Source organism: Formica exsecta, unplaced genomic scaffold, assembly GCF_003651465.1.
Source record: "Formica exsecta isolate Colony F162 unplaced genomic scaffold, ASM365146v1 scaffold727, whole genome shotgun sequence".
Classification (NCBI taxonomy): Eukaryota; Metazoa; Arthropoda; class Insecta; order Hymenoptera; family Formicidae; genus Formica; species Formica exsecta.
In genome coordinates, this window is record NW_021853492.1 from 1 (window position 1) to 21,038 (window position 21,038).

Below are 21,038 nucleotides of genomic sequence, written 5' to 3' on the forward strand. Positions count from 1 at the left end.
CACTGATCGTTTGACAAAGAGAGATGATTGCTCCGTCTTTGTTTCACTTTCATCGCGTATGTGTATAGTATCCATGTAGACACACCTAGTATTGCGTGTACACGGATACAACTGCTGATCAATAGACAAAGAGAGATGATTGCGCCGTCTTTGTCTCTCTTTCATCGCGTATGTATATAGTATCCGTGTAGATACAACCTAGTACATTGTGCAATGGATATATAAATGCGCTGGAAAATATGTTAGATGAATTATTCTATTCTTGTCTTTTTATCGTGTCGATGACACAAAATATCGATAGCAATTACAGTTAATATGTATTTCTTTCTCTGACATTTGATTCATAAATACTATTATCAATCTGTTGTAAAAAAAAAACAATAATGAAATAAACAAACTCCAACTTTTTATTACTTCTATATTTACATAAACATATAGGTGTACACAAAATTAATAAAAAGTTGGAGCCTTATTTTATTATTTTTTTTTTATTTTGATCGAAGACCGAAAAGTATAATTTTGAATTAAATATCGGAAATATATTTCAACTCTAATCGCTATCGATACTTTATGTGTCGTCGACGTGGCAGAAAGAAAATAGCATAATTTGTATAACATTTTTCAAGCATAATGTACTAATTGTAAGTTGTATCTCTATATATATATATTAAAATTTGAATAAAAAAGAATTATAAATAAAATGAGACGGTCAAATGAGAGCCGACGCGTTGGATGAGGGGCACCAAAAATATATTTCTGGTATGTGTAATTGTATTTATTAATTAGACGTTTTCGGACCGAAATATCTAATTAATAAATACCATAACACATACGAGAAATATATTTTTGGCACCCATCATCCAACGTGTCGGCTCTCATTTGTCCGTCTTATTTTATTTATTTGTGAATATTTATTAAATATTTAAGTCAATTACCTAATATATTAAATCACCTTTAAAAAATAATTATAATATATCAATATATAAAATATTTATTCTCTGTTATTACATCAATTTATATAAACTATTTGGATTTTATTTCTCCATCCTCCCCGGTCTTCCCGACCTTCTCGGCCTCCTCGGCCTCCTCGTCCTCCTCGTCCTCTACGGATATCACTAGAGCTATACGCAAGGAGCAGCTAATGGGGACATTTTTCTAGTAGTACACTGATCGTTTGACAAAGAGAGATGATTGCTCCGTCTTTGTTTCTCTTTCATCGCGTATGTGTATAGTATCCGTGTAGATACAACCTAGTACATTGTGCAACGGATATATAAATGCGCTGGAAAATATGTTAGATGAATTATCTATTCTTGTCTTTTTACCGCGTCGATGACACAAAATATCGATAGCAATTACAGTTAATATGTATTTCTTTCTCTGACATTTGATTCATAAATACTATTATCAATCTGTTGTAAAAAAAAAACAATAATGAAATAAACAAACTCCAACTTTTTATTACTTCTATATTTACATAAACATATAGGTGTACACAAAATTAATAAAAAGTTGGAGCCTTATTTTATTATTTTTTTTTTATTTTGATCGAAGACCGAAAAGTATAATTTTGAATTAAATATCGGAAATATATTTCAACTCTAATCGCTATCGATACTTTATGTGTCGTCGACGTGGCAGAAAGAAAATAGCATAATTTGTATAACATTTTTCAAGCATAATGTACTAATTGTAAGTTGTATCTCTATATATATATTAAAATTTGAATAAAAAAGAATTATAAATAAAATGAGACGGTCAAATGAGAGCCGACGCGTTGGATGAGGGGCACCAAAAATATATTTCTGGTATGTGTAATTGTATTTATTAATTAGACGTTTTCGGACCGAAATATCTAATTAATAAATACCATAACACATACGAGAAATATATTTTTGGCACCCATCATCCAACGTGTCGGCTCTCATTTGTCCGTCTTATTTTATTTATTTGTGAATATTTATTAAATATTTAAGTCAATTACCTAATATATTAAATCACCTTTAAAAAATAATTATAATATATCAATATATAAAATATTTATTCTCTGTTATTACATCAATTTATATAAAATATTTGAATTTTATTTCTCCATCCTTCCCGGCCTCCCCCACCTTCTCGGCCACCTCGGCCTCCTCGTCCTCCTCGTCCTCTCCTCACCCGACCATCCCGTTCATAATAATACGGTGGTGGTGGTGGTGGTGGTGGCGGTGGCGGTGGTGGCGGCGGCGGCGGCGGCGGCGGCGGCGGCGGTGGTGGTGGTGCCGGTGCTTGTGAAGCATGCTGCGCCTGCTGTTGCTGCTGCTGTCGCCGTTCGCGACGACGTTGGCGATAACGCCGTCGTCGTTCTACATGAACCACCCGGTCATTTTACCGTGGCACTGAAAGTGGATCTGGCCATGTAGTTCCGCTCGGCCATAAAATGGATCCAGTTAGCGCTACTGTACCGGCTAGTTAAAGCGACGTAAGAAAAACGCCGGCGTGGCCCCTCTCAGGCTTCTCTCTGGTATCAATTCGCATCTAGCGCGGCGTAGGACTAAATTTAAGTCGATGGAAACGTTAAATTTGATGCGCACCGAAACAGAATCGGACCGATGACTTCGGTGGAAACCGCGGTCCTACGCCGCGCTAGATGCGAATTAATACTTCGGTGGAAACTAGACCAATGTTTGTATTACAGATTGCATCGTTACTATTTTCTTCTGTACACGTGACTTTCGTGTCACAGAAAGTTTGTGCAAATATCTATTATAATTAACATATTTTACAAACTTACTCCAAGCTTGATTAGTAGCAAATTCCGTTTTTCTTATACATTCTATGTTATATTTACCAGTCTTTAGGAAAATCTTTTCCATATCATTACATCGTTTTCTGAAACAAATGAGTTTATTTATACTTGGTAGTCAGAGCAAATTATATATAATGTTTTTTTTTTATTTTCGTGTCTATTTCACCTTTTTCGACTGATATTATTATGTGTTACTGTATTCTCGACAACTATTGGTTTAGCCAAAATAAGATTGTCATGTTGAATTGTTGAATTGTCATGATTGTCGATTGTTGAACATCTATTGCCGATTGATGTTGGATATCCATTGTTGATTCATATTCAATATCTATTAATGATTCATTTTGATTGTTATTTTGAATATTGCTTCTTGTATCTTTCTTGGAACTTCTACAAGATCTGTTGTAGAAAACAAAAAATATAGGCGGTCCTACGCCGCGCTAGATGCGAATTAATACTTCGGTGGAAACTAGATCTCCTGTGATTCTTTACTCATTGGTCGATACAGACCGGGTTGGTGTGCTCCGCAAAGGTTAGAGAGTCAGGGAGGGAGATGGTGCTGTGTCATGGAGTAACCACGTAGCGCGGCGGGAATTTTCAAATATTCATTTTGCACATTTTGCAGAAGGCAATGATCAATCTACATATTTTGCTAGACGGATTTTTTAAAACATCAAAAAGGTGGTGGTTTGAGGATCAGCCGAGTTAGTAATAGCGGTTCTTAAAAATGAGGATTTGTCTCGCGTATTGGGGCAGCGGAATACAATATGGTTAATATCCTGGGACGGATCCCTGCCGAAAATGGTCGATTAGAACGGATTAAAAAAAATGTAATCCGGATCGATCGGGATTTCTGCACCGGAAATGCGGTATTAAAACCGATTGAAAATAGTCAAATCGAATTTAGTACGCTTCAGGCGGGTTAATGTTGGGTGATATACATCCATCTCAATCCCCCTACAGCACGATATATTGATGGAATATTGCGGGAATATTGTTTTGCAAGATTGGAATATTGCATGCAATATTTCTGAAAGCTTGCCACAATATAGATTTGTCCGCTCCCAAACTATATTGTGCAATATTTTTGCAATGATGCTGATATATTTCAAATCATATTGTATATATATTTCTGCAACGTGAATACAATATTTACAAAATATTCCAGAATATTTCTTATTTTCATAATACTAAGTATTCCCAGATAGCACAAAAGTCCGAAAGACGTCGCAAAGATGTCCAAAACATCTTTACGACGTTATATCTTCAGACTTTTGTGCTATCTGATAATAATTATTACACACAATACACAAGATAAAAATGTTTATTACTAAATTTATTATAAGAAAATACAGTAGTATTATACTTGTAAATACATATATTCATAATACAATATATACATACAGTAAGATATATACATTAAACAAAATATAAATATATATATTTTTGTTTTTCATATTTGTATAGATCTTAACCCGTAAGTATAGACTTTATTTAAAAAAACGCTTTTTACTTTTTTTATATACGACAATTAAAAAACCCATAAAATTAATTAACATTTAAAAAAACCGATTAATATAACTTTAACAGTAGTATGTACTACTTAGTCTACAGCTTGTCAAAAGTAATGTCATTACTACAAGTAATTTATATAGAAACAAAATTGTTGCTTTAAAAATGTTTCAAAACACAAAAATCTAAACTGACCAATCATCACATAATGTGATTTTATTAAAACAAAGATTGTAGTTATATTCAAATAAAATAAGTAGAATTTTCTGAGAAAAATAGATGAAAAACTTGGGGAAGTATTTATATCATTTATAAACCTTGTAAGACTACAATATAGACAGTACGGTTGACAAACATAGCCTTTCCATATATTTCACTGACAATATTAAACTTTTATCCTGTATTATAAATTAGGTCTCTTCACTATTTTTGAAACTTTTATGATTACCGAAAGGCACGCTGAAGTTATACAATATTTCTTAATTCTTATTTTATTACTCAATGAAGTAAATTTTGCACGTTATAAGAGACAAATTGTTTACCACACAGAACATAAAAACTTTTCATGAACTAGGCCAGCAGTTCTTCAGTATACTTAATTATTGTGTGATTTTTATTAATATAGATTTTATATAAAACATGCATTTAAGTTAGTTTTACCCCAACCGTTCACTTACAGACTTACAGATTAAACAGTTATATTATTAGTTCTCAATATTATCTTCATCCTCACAGTGTTCACGATCTTCGGGAAAATTTTGTCCTTGTAAGTGTATTCTAGCCTCAGCGCGCTTCAGACGTGTTGGTGCTTGAGCAAGCCATGTCGAAACAGCTTCTACTATTTGCGCGTCAGTACAGCTTTTCTCATACATTATATGTACAGTTTCTAAAATAAAAAGACAAAACTCTTGAGATAATGACATTATCTTTGTTTACATTTCGATATCAATAAATATAGAAATATACTCATTATATTATTTTATTCAGAAAATACATACTTATTATCAGTTTTGATATTCTAAGCTCACTAAAGACTTTTTTTCCTTTTCTTCCATGCCAACTATATTTTGTGGCAAGTTTATTTGCAATTAATTTTCCAAGAATTGCATTTGTTGCTATATTTATTTTGTTTCCTCCAATTATTTTCAAAGAGAAACTCTGTAAAAAAAGATTATTAAACATATAAAAATATATTTGTTATAAAAACTTCGGAAAAAGAAAAAATAGTAGTATTTAAAGTGCATGCCTAAAAGTAGTTACACTGGTACTTTATTGTTTTTCAGGAATAGTAGAAAACAGTTTACTAAAAAACTAGTTTATTAGAAAAATTAGTTTATTAAAAAACCTGCAGTTTGTAAAAAGGAGAACATTACTTTTAATGCATTTTTTATTTCGAGTTTATATCAAGATAGAAATAATTTTGATTTGAACGTGTTTGAATTAAATATAATAACGTTAATATACACATATACAATATACTTTCTATGAAAACTTTAAATATTATTAAATAAGAATAATTGATTAAATATACTAATACCTACCAATTAATATAACAATAGTTTGTGATAATATTCCTCTTCACAAATTGCATTCCAATGTAATGATAGGCAACTGTTAAATAATCAATTAATTACTATTATATGTTGTACCCCGACCAACTTCTCAAAATATTAAAAGATAAAACAATAAAGTAAAACAGAAAGATTAAGAAAGAGCTGAGTAAAGATCTAAATTAGAAAAGAGCGGCTAGAGGCACAACATATAATTAATTTTTATTTAATAACTTACCATTTTCTTGAAAAACATGGAATTTTCTAATTTTTTTTCAAACTTGAATAATTGTTTTTCTGTTTGGAAAGGAAATGCAAACTCCTCTTCGTTATGTTCTTCGATTTCTGCTTGCTTTTCTTTAATTTCTATTTTGCTTATTCTGTCATCTAGACTTTTTGTTCTTCTTAATAATGTTACCATACTTTTGACCATAAAATTCCTAAAATCTAGACAAAAAAGTAACACGATCACTTTTTATTAGGAAAATATTCGCAATGTACTTATAAGATGACTTTATAAGATAAATTTTACCATTAGAAAATAGATCATCAACATTACAGTCAGACTGTATTCCTTCTTTAGAAGAATTAAAGTTTCTAAAATGGTGCAATGTACAAGGAGATGTAGATTTATTTGGCGTATAAGGCAGAGTTTCGCTACCTACAATTTAGTAAAAGTTTTCTTAATCTTCTAAAATAAAAACTTAATCTTTTAAATAAAAACTTATTTTAACATTATTTTGTGCATGATATACAGTTTTAGATGTTGTAGCTTCAGATGATTGCGATGATAAAGAAAATACAGGCGGCTTGGGCAATGATGGCAATTGTGAAAGATCTTGATGAAATGTTCTTCTTTTTGAATCTTTATGATAATGCTCTTTGGGAGATTCTTCATCTTCTGAAGAATGGCTGCTGTACTTAATTTTTTTAGCATTATCTCTCCTTTGCTTCTTGTTTCGTGATCTCCATTCTTTTTCTGAGAAATCATCAGAATCATACACCGTCGATGCTTCTACTAATTTCTCTTGAGCTCGTTCCCAAGTATCTTACCAAAGAAAAGTGTTAATGTCTAGTTTTTATAACTTATTTAACTTATTATATAACCTATTTTAGTATAAAAATGCATAAATTTTATAAAGATATTTGAAGTTAATAATCTAACCTTATAGAAATATAAAACATAAGCTTACCTGCTGAGCCAAAGATTCTTCTTATTTTGCACGTATCCCATTTATCAGTTTCCATTGGAACCTCTGCTTTTTTTAGTAATTTGTCCAAAGCCTGTCGAGATTTGACATAGCTTGGCCAAATACTTTCATTGTTTTGTGTGTTAATCCAACAAGATGGAATTATTTGTAAATCATCATGAAATTCTACAATGCTATACTTTTTGGCGGTTTTGACATTATTTTGAATACTTTATTTATTGCACTTTGGAACGAAATCTCTGAAAACAAATATTGTACACATAATTACTCAATGTTGATGCTTAGACTCTATTCACACCAGCTTATATTCGACACGCACTAACTTGTATCTGCTTACATCATTGCTCGTTAAACGTTCTTCTTCTTCTTCTTCTTTACTTTTTGGCAAGGAACAGACTTCGTTCGCTGTTCATGCTGCCAGATTATCGTCCTTCTTCAGTTCTCCGAAGGGGGGAGAGCGCACCCGCGCGCAGTCGTCAAGTCACCGTACGTCAAATCGAAACGTCGTTCTTTCGCAGGAAGGAAACAATGGATGCAATTATCTCGTAGGAAGGTTCTTTCAGGAGATCAAACACATCATATGGTGGGGGAAATCCCAGACTCCGTTGAATAGACCGAAGGAGCGGACCGCGATGCCCCCCGAGCAGCGGGCAATGCCAGAGATTAATGTCTTGCTGCGGAGTTCCACAGTCTCAGGCGGGGGACCCTATGATACCGCACCTGTTCAAACTGTAATTTAAGTTGTAATGATTAGAGCGAATGCGGCTGACTGTTACTATTTCCGTTCTATTTAGTTTAGACTTAGCAAACCAAGGATCAGGCAAGAAAGCGGGATGCAGCCTAAAGTATTGGGAGCCTTTGTAGGTCGCTTGGTCTGTCAAAAAGTTTTGAACCGTTTGAATGTATCTCTTTCGCGGGATGGCAAAGAAGTCCGAGTGAGGGGGAAGGTACTCCGAAGACTCGCCCCCGCCAACCGCCTCGCTGGCGAGGCGATCCGCGGCCTCATTGCCTGGGATGCCGACGTGCGCCGGTATCCACGCAAGAATTATGTCCATCCCTTGGAGGAAGGCCGATCTTAACTTGTTTTTCAAGACTAGGACTAGGTAATTGTGGTCTCTATCGATTCTATTGGACGAAACTATATCGACCACGCTACGGGAGTCCGTAAAAATCGTCACCTTCCCGACACAACTTTCCAGAGCTAATTCCGTCGCGTGGATGGTAGCTATACATTCGCCAGAGGACACGGAGGAATAGCCATCTATTTTATACTTCCTCCTAATATGCAGGGTAGGGGAGAAGATGCCTATCCCAACGTGATCACCGGACTTCTCCTTGGAAGCGTCTGTGAAAATTAGGTGCCTCTCCTTGATGAGATGCGAGAGGGGGGATTGAAAGACAAGCCAAGGTTGCGGCGCGAGGCGGATATCCTCCACCACAGAGCAGGGAGTAACCTCCGTTCTAGGGATGAAAGACGAAGTCTCGTAGGAAAAGAGATACAAGGGGACCCTGGTGAATGAGGCCATCCTGTGTCTGTATGCTCTCGCACTGCAAAAAGCTCCATACAAGGGAAATCTGTTGATCAAATCATATCTATTATTATTAAAAAGGGCTGCTTGTAGGTCGCAAAGTTTTTCTATAAGTATATTGTCCCTAAGGGCAAGCGATCTAAGGACGAATTTTGTTGTTAGGCATGTAAAACGATGTCTGATGGGACCTATCCCAGTCTCCGCATAAACCACATTGGTCGGTGTTGTGCGTCTCAGACCAACGCAACATCGCAAGGCCCTACGCAGGGCTCTCTCTAAGAGCTCTGTCAGACCCCCATTACGTGTGGGGAAGATGAGGGCTCCATATTCGACCGACCTACGCACCAAGGCCTTAAATATACTAAGCAGGGTCCTCGGGTCCGCCCCCCACCAAACCCCGCTCAGTGCCTTCAGAATATTGGCGAGTTTTCCACATCTCTCCGCCAGACCGCGAACGTGCTCCTGTTCCCCCAATGAATGGTCAAGTAAAACTCCGAGAAACCTGTGCGAGCGAGAGGAGTTGATGGTGATGCCTTCGAGGGTTATTGTGTAACTGAGAGGAGAAATCCTTTTTCTACTGAAAACAATGAGCGCCGATTTGGCAGGAGACACCGACAGGCCCCTAGAGAGCAGAAATTGTGAGAGATTGTTCGCCGTTCTCTCCAAGGCCCTCCAAGGAGACACCGCCCACATTTCGAGACGTAGAGATTGAACAAAAGGGGGCTCAATATCGATCCCTGTGGGACGCCCCTGATCGATGTGTAAACCGAGGAAATCTCTCCGTTGTTGACGAATTGGATATTTCTATGATTCGTGAATTGGTAAATAAACCAACAGATTTTGGGAGGAAGTCCTATGCCTATGAGATCCTCGATTAAAATGTTTGGCACAACGTTGTCGAATGCTCCATGGATGTCCAAAAACAAACAGGCCGTGTATTGTCCAGACACAAAGCCGTTGTAAATCTCCGTGGTCAGTATGCCCAGGTTATCCAGGCACGACCTTCTCTTACGAAAACCGAACTGAGTGGAAGGAAGAATATTCGAGGATTCGATCCACCATTGTAGGCGCGTCAGGATCATCCTCTCTACAATCTTTAACAGACAAGATGTGAGTGAGATGGGGCGCAGCTTCCCTGGAGTGGATTTAGGGATAAGGAAGACAAGAGAGTGGTGCCACGAGGGAGGAAACAGTCCCCCATTCAAGAGCTCGTTAAATATATCCAGGAGGATCATCAGATACTCCTCCGGTAAGGCCGAAATTATGCCATAATCGATCCGATCTATACCCGGAGAGGAACGCTTCCTGGCAGCACAGATCGCCGACAAAAGTTCTTCATATGTGAAAGGGGACTCGAACATATTACAATTATGTATCGTGGGAAAGTCATCGAGCGAGAAGAATCTTCTGTGTACAGAAGCCGGAGGACACATGGAGTCCATTGAATTTCGCATATTGTCCGAGATCGTACAGTTGGAGAAAGGGGGAGGGGGAGCGATACCCAGGTGGCGATTCTTGAACCGCTTTATTATCTTCCAAACTGATGCAATGGAAGTGTTTGGTGTGAGGTTCTTACAAAACTCCTTCCATCCCTTCCTCTTTTCCCCCCTCAACACTCTTCTCGAAACGGCCTCCTGCCTCTTGAATGCAAGGAAGTTAGCATATGACGGAGACCTCTTAAAGGTCGACAGAAGCTCGCGCCTGAGGTCCACCGCCTCCTGGCAGGCCTCGCTCCACCACGGAGCCGGAAGGGAGGCTCTTCGCCCGTGCGGGGACGACCGACCAGAGGAGCCCCGGCGGCGGTTTGCCCCTGGTTTGAGAGGCAACTGGCTCTTTAGATGACTGAGAAAGGTCTCGTACTTATCCAGTCCGTTCAGAGAGGGCTCGTCGATAGCCTTCCTAAGGACTCCGGTGCTGGTGCCCAGATTGACCACGAACTGTTCCCTCTCTCTCGATGACAATCTTATCCTGTGCGAGAAAAATTCTTTCTTCCTCAAGAAGTGGTTAAATCTGATTTCAATTGGATAATGGTCACTTAAGTGAGTATCCTCCAATATGTTCCACTCACAGTGGTCGATAATCGGCGGAGAAACGAAGGAGAGATCTATTGCGGATCTGGATTGACCCGGGCGCGTCAAAAAGGTGTGGGATCCGTCATTGATGCAGGTGAAGGAAGAATCCAATGCCGAGGAGAGCAGGGTGACTCCCTCCCTACTCGACCGGTCACAGTCCCACTCGCTGTGGTGAGCGTTCAAGTCGCCCAAAAGGATCACATGAGTAAAAGAACCACAAAAGGCAAACAAGGAGTCGTATTCCTGCTTCGAAAGCGATTCCTGCAGGTGTCTATATACCGAGACAATGGCAAGATCGAAAAGCTCGTAGTGGACAACCATGGCCATGCATTCTAGCCCCCCATCGAACTGAACGCAATCGTCTATGACAGAATACGACACAGAATGGAGGACGGCCAGAAGCAAGCCCCCGCTATTGCGGGTCAGCGAGTCCCTCCGGAACACCTCAAAACCACGCAGGTTCACCCGAGATCCAGAGTTCAGCCAAGTCTCCGACAAGGCCAAGACATCATACCGCTGAAACAAGGTGTTTACCGGATCTATTTTGTTCGCTAGCGAATGGCAGTTCCATTGTAGGATCCTAAGAGACTGATTCTGAGATAGGTTATTCCGAGGTGATCCCGGCATTTGGACAGTTGAACCTGGGGTTGCGGAGGTTTATGGATAATAGTAAAGAGTTCATGAATTCCGACACTGCGTCGTACAGGCCAAGAAGTCTCAGTGCCGGGGAGAGCTTTTCCATGATTAGGTTAATGAGATTGAATAGCTGATTGTATAGCTCTGGGTTAAAATTAAAGTTTAGGTTGCTTTTTGAGGTTTGAGATGGAACAGGGTTGGTGGGAGGAAGGATAAAATGCCTGGAGGAGACACCATAATCCGAGGAGGATGGGAATCAAGTTAGGAGAGATTAGTAGGGAATTATGGGATGGGAAAAGATTGGAGGAGGAAGTTCCGGTAGTCGAACGTGGGAAGGATGGGAGGGAAGGATTGGTACTGCTCGGAGGTTTTTTTTAAGGGTGTGATAAGAGGGGGGACGGCATAGGAGATGAAATGTGAAGTGAGGCAGAGGTTGATAATTTTTTTCTGTTGGGATTTAGGATTTGTGAATATGATGAAGAAGGAGGGAGAGGGGAAGGAGGGGCTGAGGAAGAAGAGGGGAATGTGGATGAAGCAGGGAAGGAAAGAGGGAAGGGCGTAGAGGGGGGAGTGCCGCTCAGTGACGGATACTCACTAAAATTGTGTATTGAGTTAGGGGCTTCATTGTTGTTACCTCTAATTCGATTTCTAGCCTCGATTAGGGAAATATTTTCGTATGCTGCTAACTCTCTAATTTTTTTCTGCACAACATACTCCGGACAAGCGAAGCTTGTGGCCTTATGCGGGCCCTTGCAATTTATGCAAAATGGAGGGCCATCTCTTTTTGGGCATTGGGTTGCCTCCTCATGTGCCCTATCCCCGCAATGTTGACAACGGGGGTGGCCCTTGCATTGGGACTTCAGGTGCCCAAAGCGCAGGCACGTATAACAAAAAGAGGTTTTAGAAACGAAAGGTTCGACTGGATGTCGGACCATGTATAAGTATAAATACCTTGGCAAGATCTGTCCTTTAAAGACGACGGATATTGTTTTGGAGGGGACCAGGCCCAATCCCTGAGTTTTTCCATGGAGAGCGGATGCCTCTGACCCCTTTCCCTTCTGTTCAGTCTCCTCACGGAGAAAATTGCTATACTACAGTCTATTCCCCTGTATATCTCCTCGTCCGAGAGGTCAAGTGGAACGTTTCGAATTATTCCCTTCCTCGTAGTCGTAAACAAAGGTATAAATGCATTGTATTTCTTGGCCTTGAGTATTGGGTTAGTAATTAGGTTATTTGCCGCTTCTCTGGATTTCAACTAAATACTGATTTTTGAGAAGCCTGTCTTTTTAATTTCTACTATATCTTTTTTGGAGATAGAATACAAGAGGCGACCTACAACGATGGGGTCAATTGAGGAGGGAGAACCCTCCGGAGTCTGTATAATGACATCGTAAGGACCCTGCGAGGTCCTGTCATATCTATTCGCATCCATAAGGAATGACAAGTCAAGCCCATCTTTATTAAAGAGATGGTCAGAAGGAGAAGGCTTACCCTGACGCAGGCCGTCCCCCCACTCGTCTCATTACCATCATTTGTGAAGAGAGGCGCTTTTTCCTTCTCTAGTTTCTTACGTTTTTTGGTTTTTGGTTTAGCAGTCTCCAAAGTCTCCAAAGGCTGGATGCCACAATCCTCACCGATCGGAAGGATGTCCCTTAAAGCAGGAAGAATATTATTATTTGGTTCGATTTTCATTTCCGCCTCCATCACATCATCGGATTCCGGAGGGAACGGAGGGAGAGAGGATGCGATCAAATCGAGTTTATCTTCGTCATTATTTGTCAATATACTATTAACTGTTACAGTTAAGGCGTCAGTCGTTAAAAGATTTGTCTTAAAAGCGGGATCCCTCGTGGGATCTTGGATCGACATGCTTGCGATTGAAAAGGCTCGACCGGGAGACCGGCCGGCCAAGATGGCGAATTACTGCGCACTACAGAATGTACAAGGCACACAGGAAACAGCGCACAAGCAAAGCAGGAGATAACTGTTCTCAGCGTGATCCGAGCGAATCAGCATAAAGCGTTATTATAGGCGAAGCAGAGGCACTCGAAGAAGGCGGTTATAATTACTATCAAACGAATTAACAAGAGGCACTCAAGGCACGTGTTCTCACTTTCACAGGTGTCGCTCGAATCCTCGTTAAACGTTAACTGGCACACTGGCACTGAATCCACTGATGATCGCAAATAATCGCGCGTAAATACCGCGCAATGCCGTGATTGATCAGACAATATAGATCTTCTTCGGTTACATTGGAACTGTGTGATAGTGAGGGTAAGGTTAGGTAAGACCTGTCAAATTTAGCCACTTAGGGTGCGTTCGGAGAGACGCTATTCGCGCTATTTAGCGCTATCGGCTGTTTGCGGAGCTAGCTGGTAGCGCTATCAAACGCAATCATGACGTTATTAATGGTAGTGTGCTACGTCATAACTGCGCGCTATCAACGCTATTCCTTCCGAGGTGGTGTAACAATAGCGTTAGCGTTTGTGAGCTCTCTGAACAGTGGTAGCACTATCAATTTAAGTTGTACATATGTACATTTTTAGTACAAGTTTAGACGTGACTTTTGATTTGCGATTTGCATTACTGATTTGATTGATTTGATTTTGCATTATGGATGACTATTATGTTGAAGTAAATCTTCAGGACGCCGAATCTGAAGAGCAGTTCAAAATTAAACTGTCTCAGAATGATGCTCCTAGAGCACAAACTGGTAAGAGTGCTAGATTAAAATTGTTTAATATTTACATTTTAACCGCGGATTGCTTAGATTTTCTTTACTATTTTATCTAATTGCATGTTAAAAAAATATGTGTTCTGTTACATATATTCCTGCTAGTCATTTTGAAATAATTTTTCATTTACTTTTGTGTAGTACGGCCTTAGTAACTCAATTACTCAATAAGTTTTTTTTATTATATTGCTGATTTAATTTTGAAGTGTTTATTCTATTTGCATCTGTCTCTTTGTTCTACTTTATTGTCATGATTATTTGCTTCCAGATATAACTTTTGCGACTACCTTGTTGAATGTTGCACGTCAAACTTTGATTCAAAATGGTACATAATTTGATAATAAGTATTGTATTAACTATCAGTTATGGCATTTTTATTTCACAAGATTGTTTTTTTTTAGAAGCACCTCAGCATGTACCCTCATTTTCCACCTGCTCCTCAAATAATACTTTAGTGAAAGAAACATTTGGTTTGTTATTTTCTTTTGTTTCTTCTTTTTGATATTACAATTTCTCTTTCATGTTACACTTTTTTGTAAATTGATATGTGCTTTTTTCGTAGATACTGAAATGGACATTTCTCGAGAAAAAAATGGAGAGGAGGAATCATCGGTGGATGGTAAGAAAATTTTAAAATATGGTTTGTTATTGTAACGTTTTGTGAATGTTACAACTTTTTTGTGACTTGGTTTGCAATCCAGGTTTCAGATGGCCTCATGCAGCTATAATGCTCTTGTTAGAAGAATATAGACAGCGGGAGGAAAACATGTCTTCTGGAAAAATTACCCATAAAAAGGCATGGGATCAAATTGCTGAAGTGATGAATGCTAATGGGTATTTTGTGACAAGCAAGCAATGCACCACTAGAATTAATACCATGAAACAAACATACAAAGCCGTCAAAGATCACAACGGAAAGTCCGGTAACAATAAGCGGACATGGCAATATTTTGAAGTAAGTATATGATATAAAAGAAAGAAGAGTGACCATTTTTTAAGTTTCTAAACATATATATTGTTGCCTTTAATGCTATATTAACTGTTCAGGTTATGGAACGCTTTCTCGGCGAAAAGCCATACATGGCGCCATTATCAACTGTTTCATCTACTGGTGCTGCAACATCAAGAGGCAGGTCCGCAAGCATTAGCTCCGTTTCAAGCTCCTCCAGTGTGAACAGCTGTGCTATTTCTGATATAGTTTTAGATGATAATGATCATGTTCCTCGTAAGTTAAGTGTGTTTCTTAGTCATGAATGCGTTCAACAAAATGCATTGGTTTAAGCCAATAGCATGATTAATTAATACTTTGAAATATACCAATCAAATCCAATCGCTTATTGCTGCATTCTGCCGAACGCAACCATTGGCTGAATTACACAGAGAAGTGCTTTAAAAATTTATTTATTTTTAGGTAAACGTAAAACTAATGATATTGCTCAAGCAATTTTGGAAAGTCGTCGAATGGCTGAGCTGGAAAAAGAAAGAAGGCACAAGGAAAGAATGGAGACAAAATTTAAATTAATAGAGAAGCTTGACAAAATCCTGGAAAAGATTAAAAATATAAAAAGAAAAAGAAATATAAAAGATGTAATGATAATAAATGCTAATATAATTTTATATGATTTATAAAAGATTTTATAAATGGTTTTATTGATTCACCCAGTACGATCCATGCTACTAACAAGGGGAAGGCCAGACGTGCCCATCTTAGATTCAAGCGGTGATTTTTCTATGAATAGTTCTTAATGAGAAAGAAATTGTGTTAAAGTTTTAGCGCGCGCTTTTCACGCATTCGTCCAAAAAAAAATTATGAAAGATTTTCCAGCACGACTTAACCGCTTCGCGATAAACGATAATCGAAGCGACCGTGTGGCTGAGCGTGTAGCGCTCAGGTCTTGTAAGCGCGGGGTCGCTGGTTAGAATCCCCGTGTGTAATTTTTTTCTGTATAATTTTATTTTTTTCGTTCTCAGCAACATTTTAGCATCAAATAAATAAATATTGTGCGAGTTTTTCATAATAACATAAATTGCTTTCTATAAAAAACAGAAGAAAATGAACAATGTTTAATTTAATCGTAAGAAATATGTTAATTAGTAAAATAATAATTATATAAACAACAAATTCACAATGCCCTATAAATAAAAATATTTCGTTTGAATTTCATGCGTTAGAAATTCACAATTTTGATATTTTTATTTGTTGGAGAATCAGATGTTGACTCCATCTTTTAAATTTTTATTTTTCGGCACTGCTTAAAAACGTCCAACTTCTGTCGAAACTAACGGTCGACATTCAAATGTAAATAAGATATCTGATACAGATACATAATCTGATAATGAAGATGTGGAAAGTTTTAGTCCAGATTTGCGTGAATGGGCTCTACGTAATAACATCTCACATAAAGCAATAAATGAACTATTACATTTGCTTTTAAAATATATTCCAAATTGTTTCTTACCCAAAGATGCCAGAACTTTGTTACATACACCTCGTACAACAAACTGTGTAAATATTGCAGGTGGAGAATATTTACATTTTGGATTATTAAATGTGCTGAATTTATTAATGGAAAAATATATTGATGCTAAACTTGCTGTTGACAGCATAACTCTTTCTATGAATGTCGATGGTTTACCAATTTCAAGGTCTTCATCTTATTGTCTTTGGTTAATTTTAATATCTGATGAAATTTTTAAATCCGTCCATATGATAGGAGCATATTATGGATCAGGTAAACCAACATCGGCAAACGATTTCCTTGAACAATTTATTTATGAACTGAAGATACTTATAAAAGACGGATTTATGTATAGCACACGTCGTATAAGTGTAACTCTTTCCACAATTATTTGTGATACTCCTGCAAAATCATTTGTTTTGTATACAAAAAGTCATACTGGATTTTCGAGTTGTTCTAAATGCACTATTATAGAAAAAAGTATAAACAATACTACATGCTTCCCTTACACTAATAAGACTTATCTCAGAACTGATGAAGACTTTTTACAACAGACTGATGAAAAATACCATCAAGGAAAGACATTGTTACTGCAAATACCGAATATTGGCCTGGTGTCAGCAGTTGCACTAGATTATATGCATCTAGTTTGTTTAGGTGTTACAAAGAAGTTATTATTGTTATGGATGAAAGGACCATTGACAATAAGAATTGGTAATACAAACACAAATCTAATTTCCTAACGTTTAATTGCACTGAAAAATTCGATACCAAAAGAGATTTCGAGGAAACCCAGAAGTCTGTCAGAAATTAAATATTGGAAGGCCACTGAATTCCGAAAATTTCTGTTGTATACAGGGCCCATTGTTTTGAAATCAATTTTAAAGCAGAAAATATATGAACATTTTCTAACGCTACATGTTGCCATCTCCATACTAATATCTCCAACATTAATTACAAACAATGAAAATATAAAGTACGCTGAAGAATTGCTGGTTAACTTCGTGAAAGGTTTTCAAGTTCTGTACAGCAAACAATTTGTCTCGCACAACGTGCACAATTTAATTCATTTAAGTAATGAAGTAAGAAGAAATGGAATATTGGATAACTTTAGTGCCTTTCCATTCGAAAATTTTTTGGAAAATCTGAAGAAACTAATTAGAAAACCTGAAAAACCTTTGCAACAATTGGCACGAAGATACGATGAACAGCAGTCTGTAATGTTTCAAGAGCAATAACTAGTTCCTACGTATCAAGTGAAACATGAACATCATTACGGGCCCCTTGTACCTGAATTTCCAACACATAATTACTCAATGTTGATGCTTAGACTCTATTCACACCAGCTTGTATTCGACACGCACTAACTTGTATCTGCTTATATCATTGCTCGTTAAACGTTAACTGGCACACTGGCACTGAATCCACTGATGATCGCAAATAATCGCGCGTAAATACCGCGCAATGCCGTGATTGATCAGACAATATAGATCTTTTTCGGTTACATTGGAACTGGGTGAGGGTAAGGTTAGGTAAGACCTGTCGAATTTAGCCACTTAGTGCAATCCCAGTACAACCGAAAAAGAACAAACATAAATACTGCCAACTGTGTTGCTGCTCCATACTTGTTAATGCATGTATTATTTCTTTGCAATATATAACTTGATGTAGAAAAGAAATAAAGTGTGTTATGAAAAAACAGAATTGTGTAAGACGACATTAACTTAGTCACGGATATATCATTTTAATATTATTTTTATATTAAATTATTACTGTGAAACATAACCTTCAAGTTCATTTACATTTGACTGTACTTATATATACGCATTCAAGTAAGTTATTGTTTTCTTTTTAAATACAGTAAAATAGAATGCTTTTAAATTGTTTCTTATTATAATTCTACCATAATATTTTAGATCTGAGAAATCATGGAAGATAAGAGTACAGAAGGAAACCTTTTGAACAATGTTCACGTAGACATCAAAGACGAATTATCAAGAAAGATATCGCAAAAGTTTATCATTATTTACGATATAGACGGCAGTTAAATAATAATAGACTGGAAGATCCATCTAACATTTTCCATAATAATTCATTAAACAGCGGTTTTGCGTATGTTGATGATGAAGCAGAAGTAATCCGTATCACAAACAATGAATTATTGGCTACAAGTTTAGAAAAGGATTTTGATGATAAACTCCAGATTTATTTTGAATTTGAAGATGAAAGCAATATGCAATTACTTGACTTTTCAAGTGACAACCTAGAAATAGATAATAAGGAATATTGGAAAGAATTAATGAATGACAACAATGAATATAATGACTATATTTTTGATGATGATTCAAATGTAAATAAGATATCTGATACAGATACACAATCTGATAATGAAGACGTGGAAAGTTTTAGTCCAGATTTGCGTGAATGGGCTCTATGTAATAACATCTCACATAAAGCAATAAGTGAACTATTACATTTGCTTTTAAAATATATTCCAAATTGTTTCTTACCCAAAGATGCCAGAACTTTGTTACATACACCTCGTACAACAAACTGTGTAAATATTGCAGGTGGAGAATATTTACATTTTGGATTATTAAATGTGCTGAATTTATTAATGGAAAAATATATTGATGCTAAACTTGCTGTTGACAGCATAACTCTTTCTATGAATGTCGATGGTTTACCAATTTCAAGGTCTTCATCTTATTGTCTTTGGTTAATTTTAATATCTGATGAAATTTTTAAATCCGTCCATATGATAGGAGCATATTATGGATCAGGTAAACCAACATCGGCAAACGATTTCCTTGAACAATTTATTTATGAACTGAAGATACTTATAAAAGACGGATTTATGTATAGCACACGTCGTATAAGTGTAACTCTTTCCACAATTATTTGTGATACTCCTGCAAAATCATTTGTTTTGTATACAAAAAGTCATACTGGATTTTCGAGTTGTTCTAAATGCACTATTATAGAAAAAAGTATAAACAATACTACATGCTTCCCTTACACTAATAAGACTTATCTCAGAACTGATGAAGACTTTTTACAACAGACTGATGAAAAATACCATCAAGGAAAGACATTGTTACTGCAAATACCGAATATTGGCCTGGTGTCAGCAGTTGCACTAGATTATATGCATCTAGTTTGTTTAGGTGTTACAAAGAAGTTATTATTGTTATGGATGAAAGGACCATTGACAGTAAGAATTGGTAATACAAACACAAATCTAATTTCCCAACGTTTAATTGCACTGAAAAATTCGATACCAAAAGAGATTTCGAGGAAACCCAGAAGTCTGTCAGAAATTAAATATTGGAAGGCCACTGAATTCCGACAATTTCTGTTGTATACAGGGCCCATTGTTTTGAAATCAATTTTAAAACAGGAAATATATGAACATTTTCTAACGCTACATGTTGCCATCTCCATACTAATATCTCCAACATTAATTACAAACAATGAAAATATAAAGTACGCTGAAGAATTGCTGGTTAACTTCGTGAAAGGTTTTCAAGTTCTGTACAGCAAACAATTTGTCTCGCACAACGTGCACAATTTAATTCATTTAAGTAATGAAGTAAGAAGAAATGGAATATTGGATAACTTTAGTGCCTTTCCATTCGAAAATTTTTTGGGAAGTCTGAAGAAACTAATTAGAAAACCTGAAAAACCTTTGCAACAATTGGCACGAAGATACGATGAACAGCAGTCTGTAATGTTTCAAGAGCAATTACTAGTTCCTACGTATCAAGTGAAACATGAACATCATTACGGGCCCCTTGTACCTGAATTTCCACAAAAAATCGTAATACAATATAAGATATTGCAAAATAACGCATATTATTTTAATTGTGATGATGTTAATAATAATATTCTCATGTTAGACGATAAAACAATTATAAGCGTTTTAAATATTTGTGAAGAAACAAACAAATGATATTTATATTATAGGGCGAAAATTTAACATTGTCAGTAGCATACATGAAAAGCCATGTTCCTCAGCCATACTACCGATATTTGTAGTCTTAGAAAATAATACATTATATCATTGGTCTGTAAAACAAATAATATGTAAAATATGGACAATTAGAAAAATAGAAAATAAATATATTGTTATACCATTACGACATGATAAAAATTAAAAAACAATTAGACTTTGGATTAATATACATCATTCTATACTTAATTTTTTCTGAAAGTTTTGTAAGCAGTCTTTGACATTTCGATTACTTCATGACGATGATGTACAAAACGTAAAATTGGAAATTAATCTTGCACTATAATGTTATTAGCAACTATACTTTGTATTCATCTAAAAACATTTTCATTAATAAATTGAGTTAACCATTTCTCCATATCTGTTGTATTGCCTAACACATTATAAAATGTATAAAAGAATATGTGATTGCATTATAATATAGCAGTAATATTTTGCAATGTCTCCAACAAAATATTAAACTTATAATATTTGCACAATATTGCTGCAATATATTGCATATGTCGCCATATTGAAATATTCATGCAATATT

At 36.6% G+C, this 21,038-nt stretch overlaps 2 protein-coding genes and 1 long non-coding RNA gene across 3 annotated transcripts; 2 read left to right on the forward strand and 1 right to left on the reverse strand.

Moving 5' to 3' along the window:
• Window positions 1-2,663: 2,663 nt before the first annotated feature.
• Window positions 2,664-3,205, reverse strand: LOC115243744. The gene is made up of 2 exons (XR_003885261.1): window positions 2,958-3,205; window positions 2,664-2,874 (listed from the first exon to the last, which is right to left on the reverse strand). It is a non-coding gene; the product is annotated as an uncharacterized LOC115243744 (long non-coding RNA).
• A 10,709-nt stretch (window positions 3,206-13,914) lies between these two features.
• On the forward strand, window positions 13,915-17,732 carry LOC115243741. The gene is made up of 7 exons (XM_029820938.1): window positions 13,915-14,014; window positions 14,437-14,505; window positions 14,598-14,654; window positions 14,737-14,990; window positions 15,083-15,260; window positions 16,378-17,208; window positions 17,242-17,732. Exons 1-7 carry the CDS (start codon window positions 13,915-13,917, stop codon window positions 17,730-17,732), a joined length of 1,980 nt encoding a protein of 659 aa, XP_029676798.1.
• Window positions 17,733-17,823: 91 nt separating this feature from the next.
• Window positions 17,824-20,532, forward strand: LOC115243742. Its single transcript, XM_029820939.1, has 3 exons — window positions 17,824-18,326; window positions 18,411-20,314; window positions 20,461-20,532. Exons 2-3 carry the CDS (start codon window positions 18,728-18,730, stop codon window positions 20,530-20,532), a joined length of 1,659 nt encoding a protein of 552 aa, XP_029676799.1. The 5' UTR covers window positions 17,824-18,326; window positions 18,411-18,727.
• Window positions 20,533-21,038: the final 506 nt, after the last annotated feature.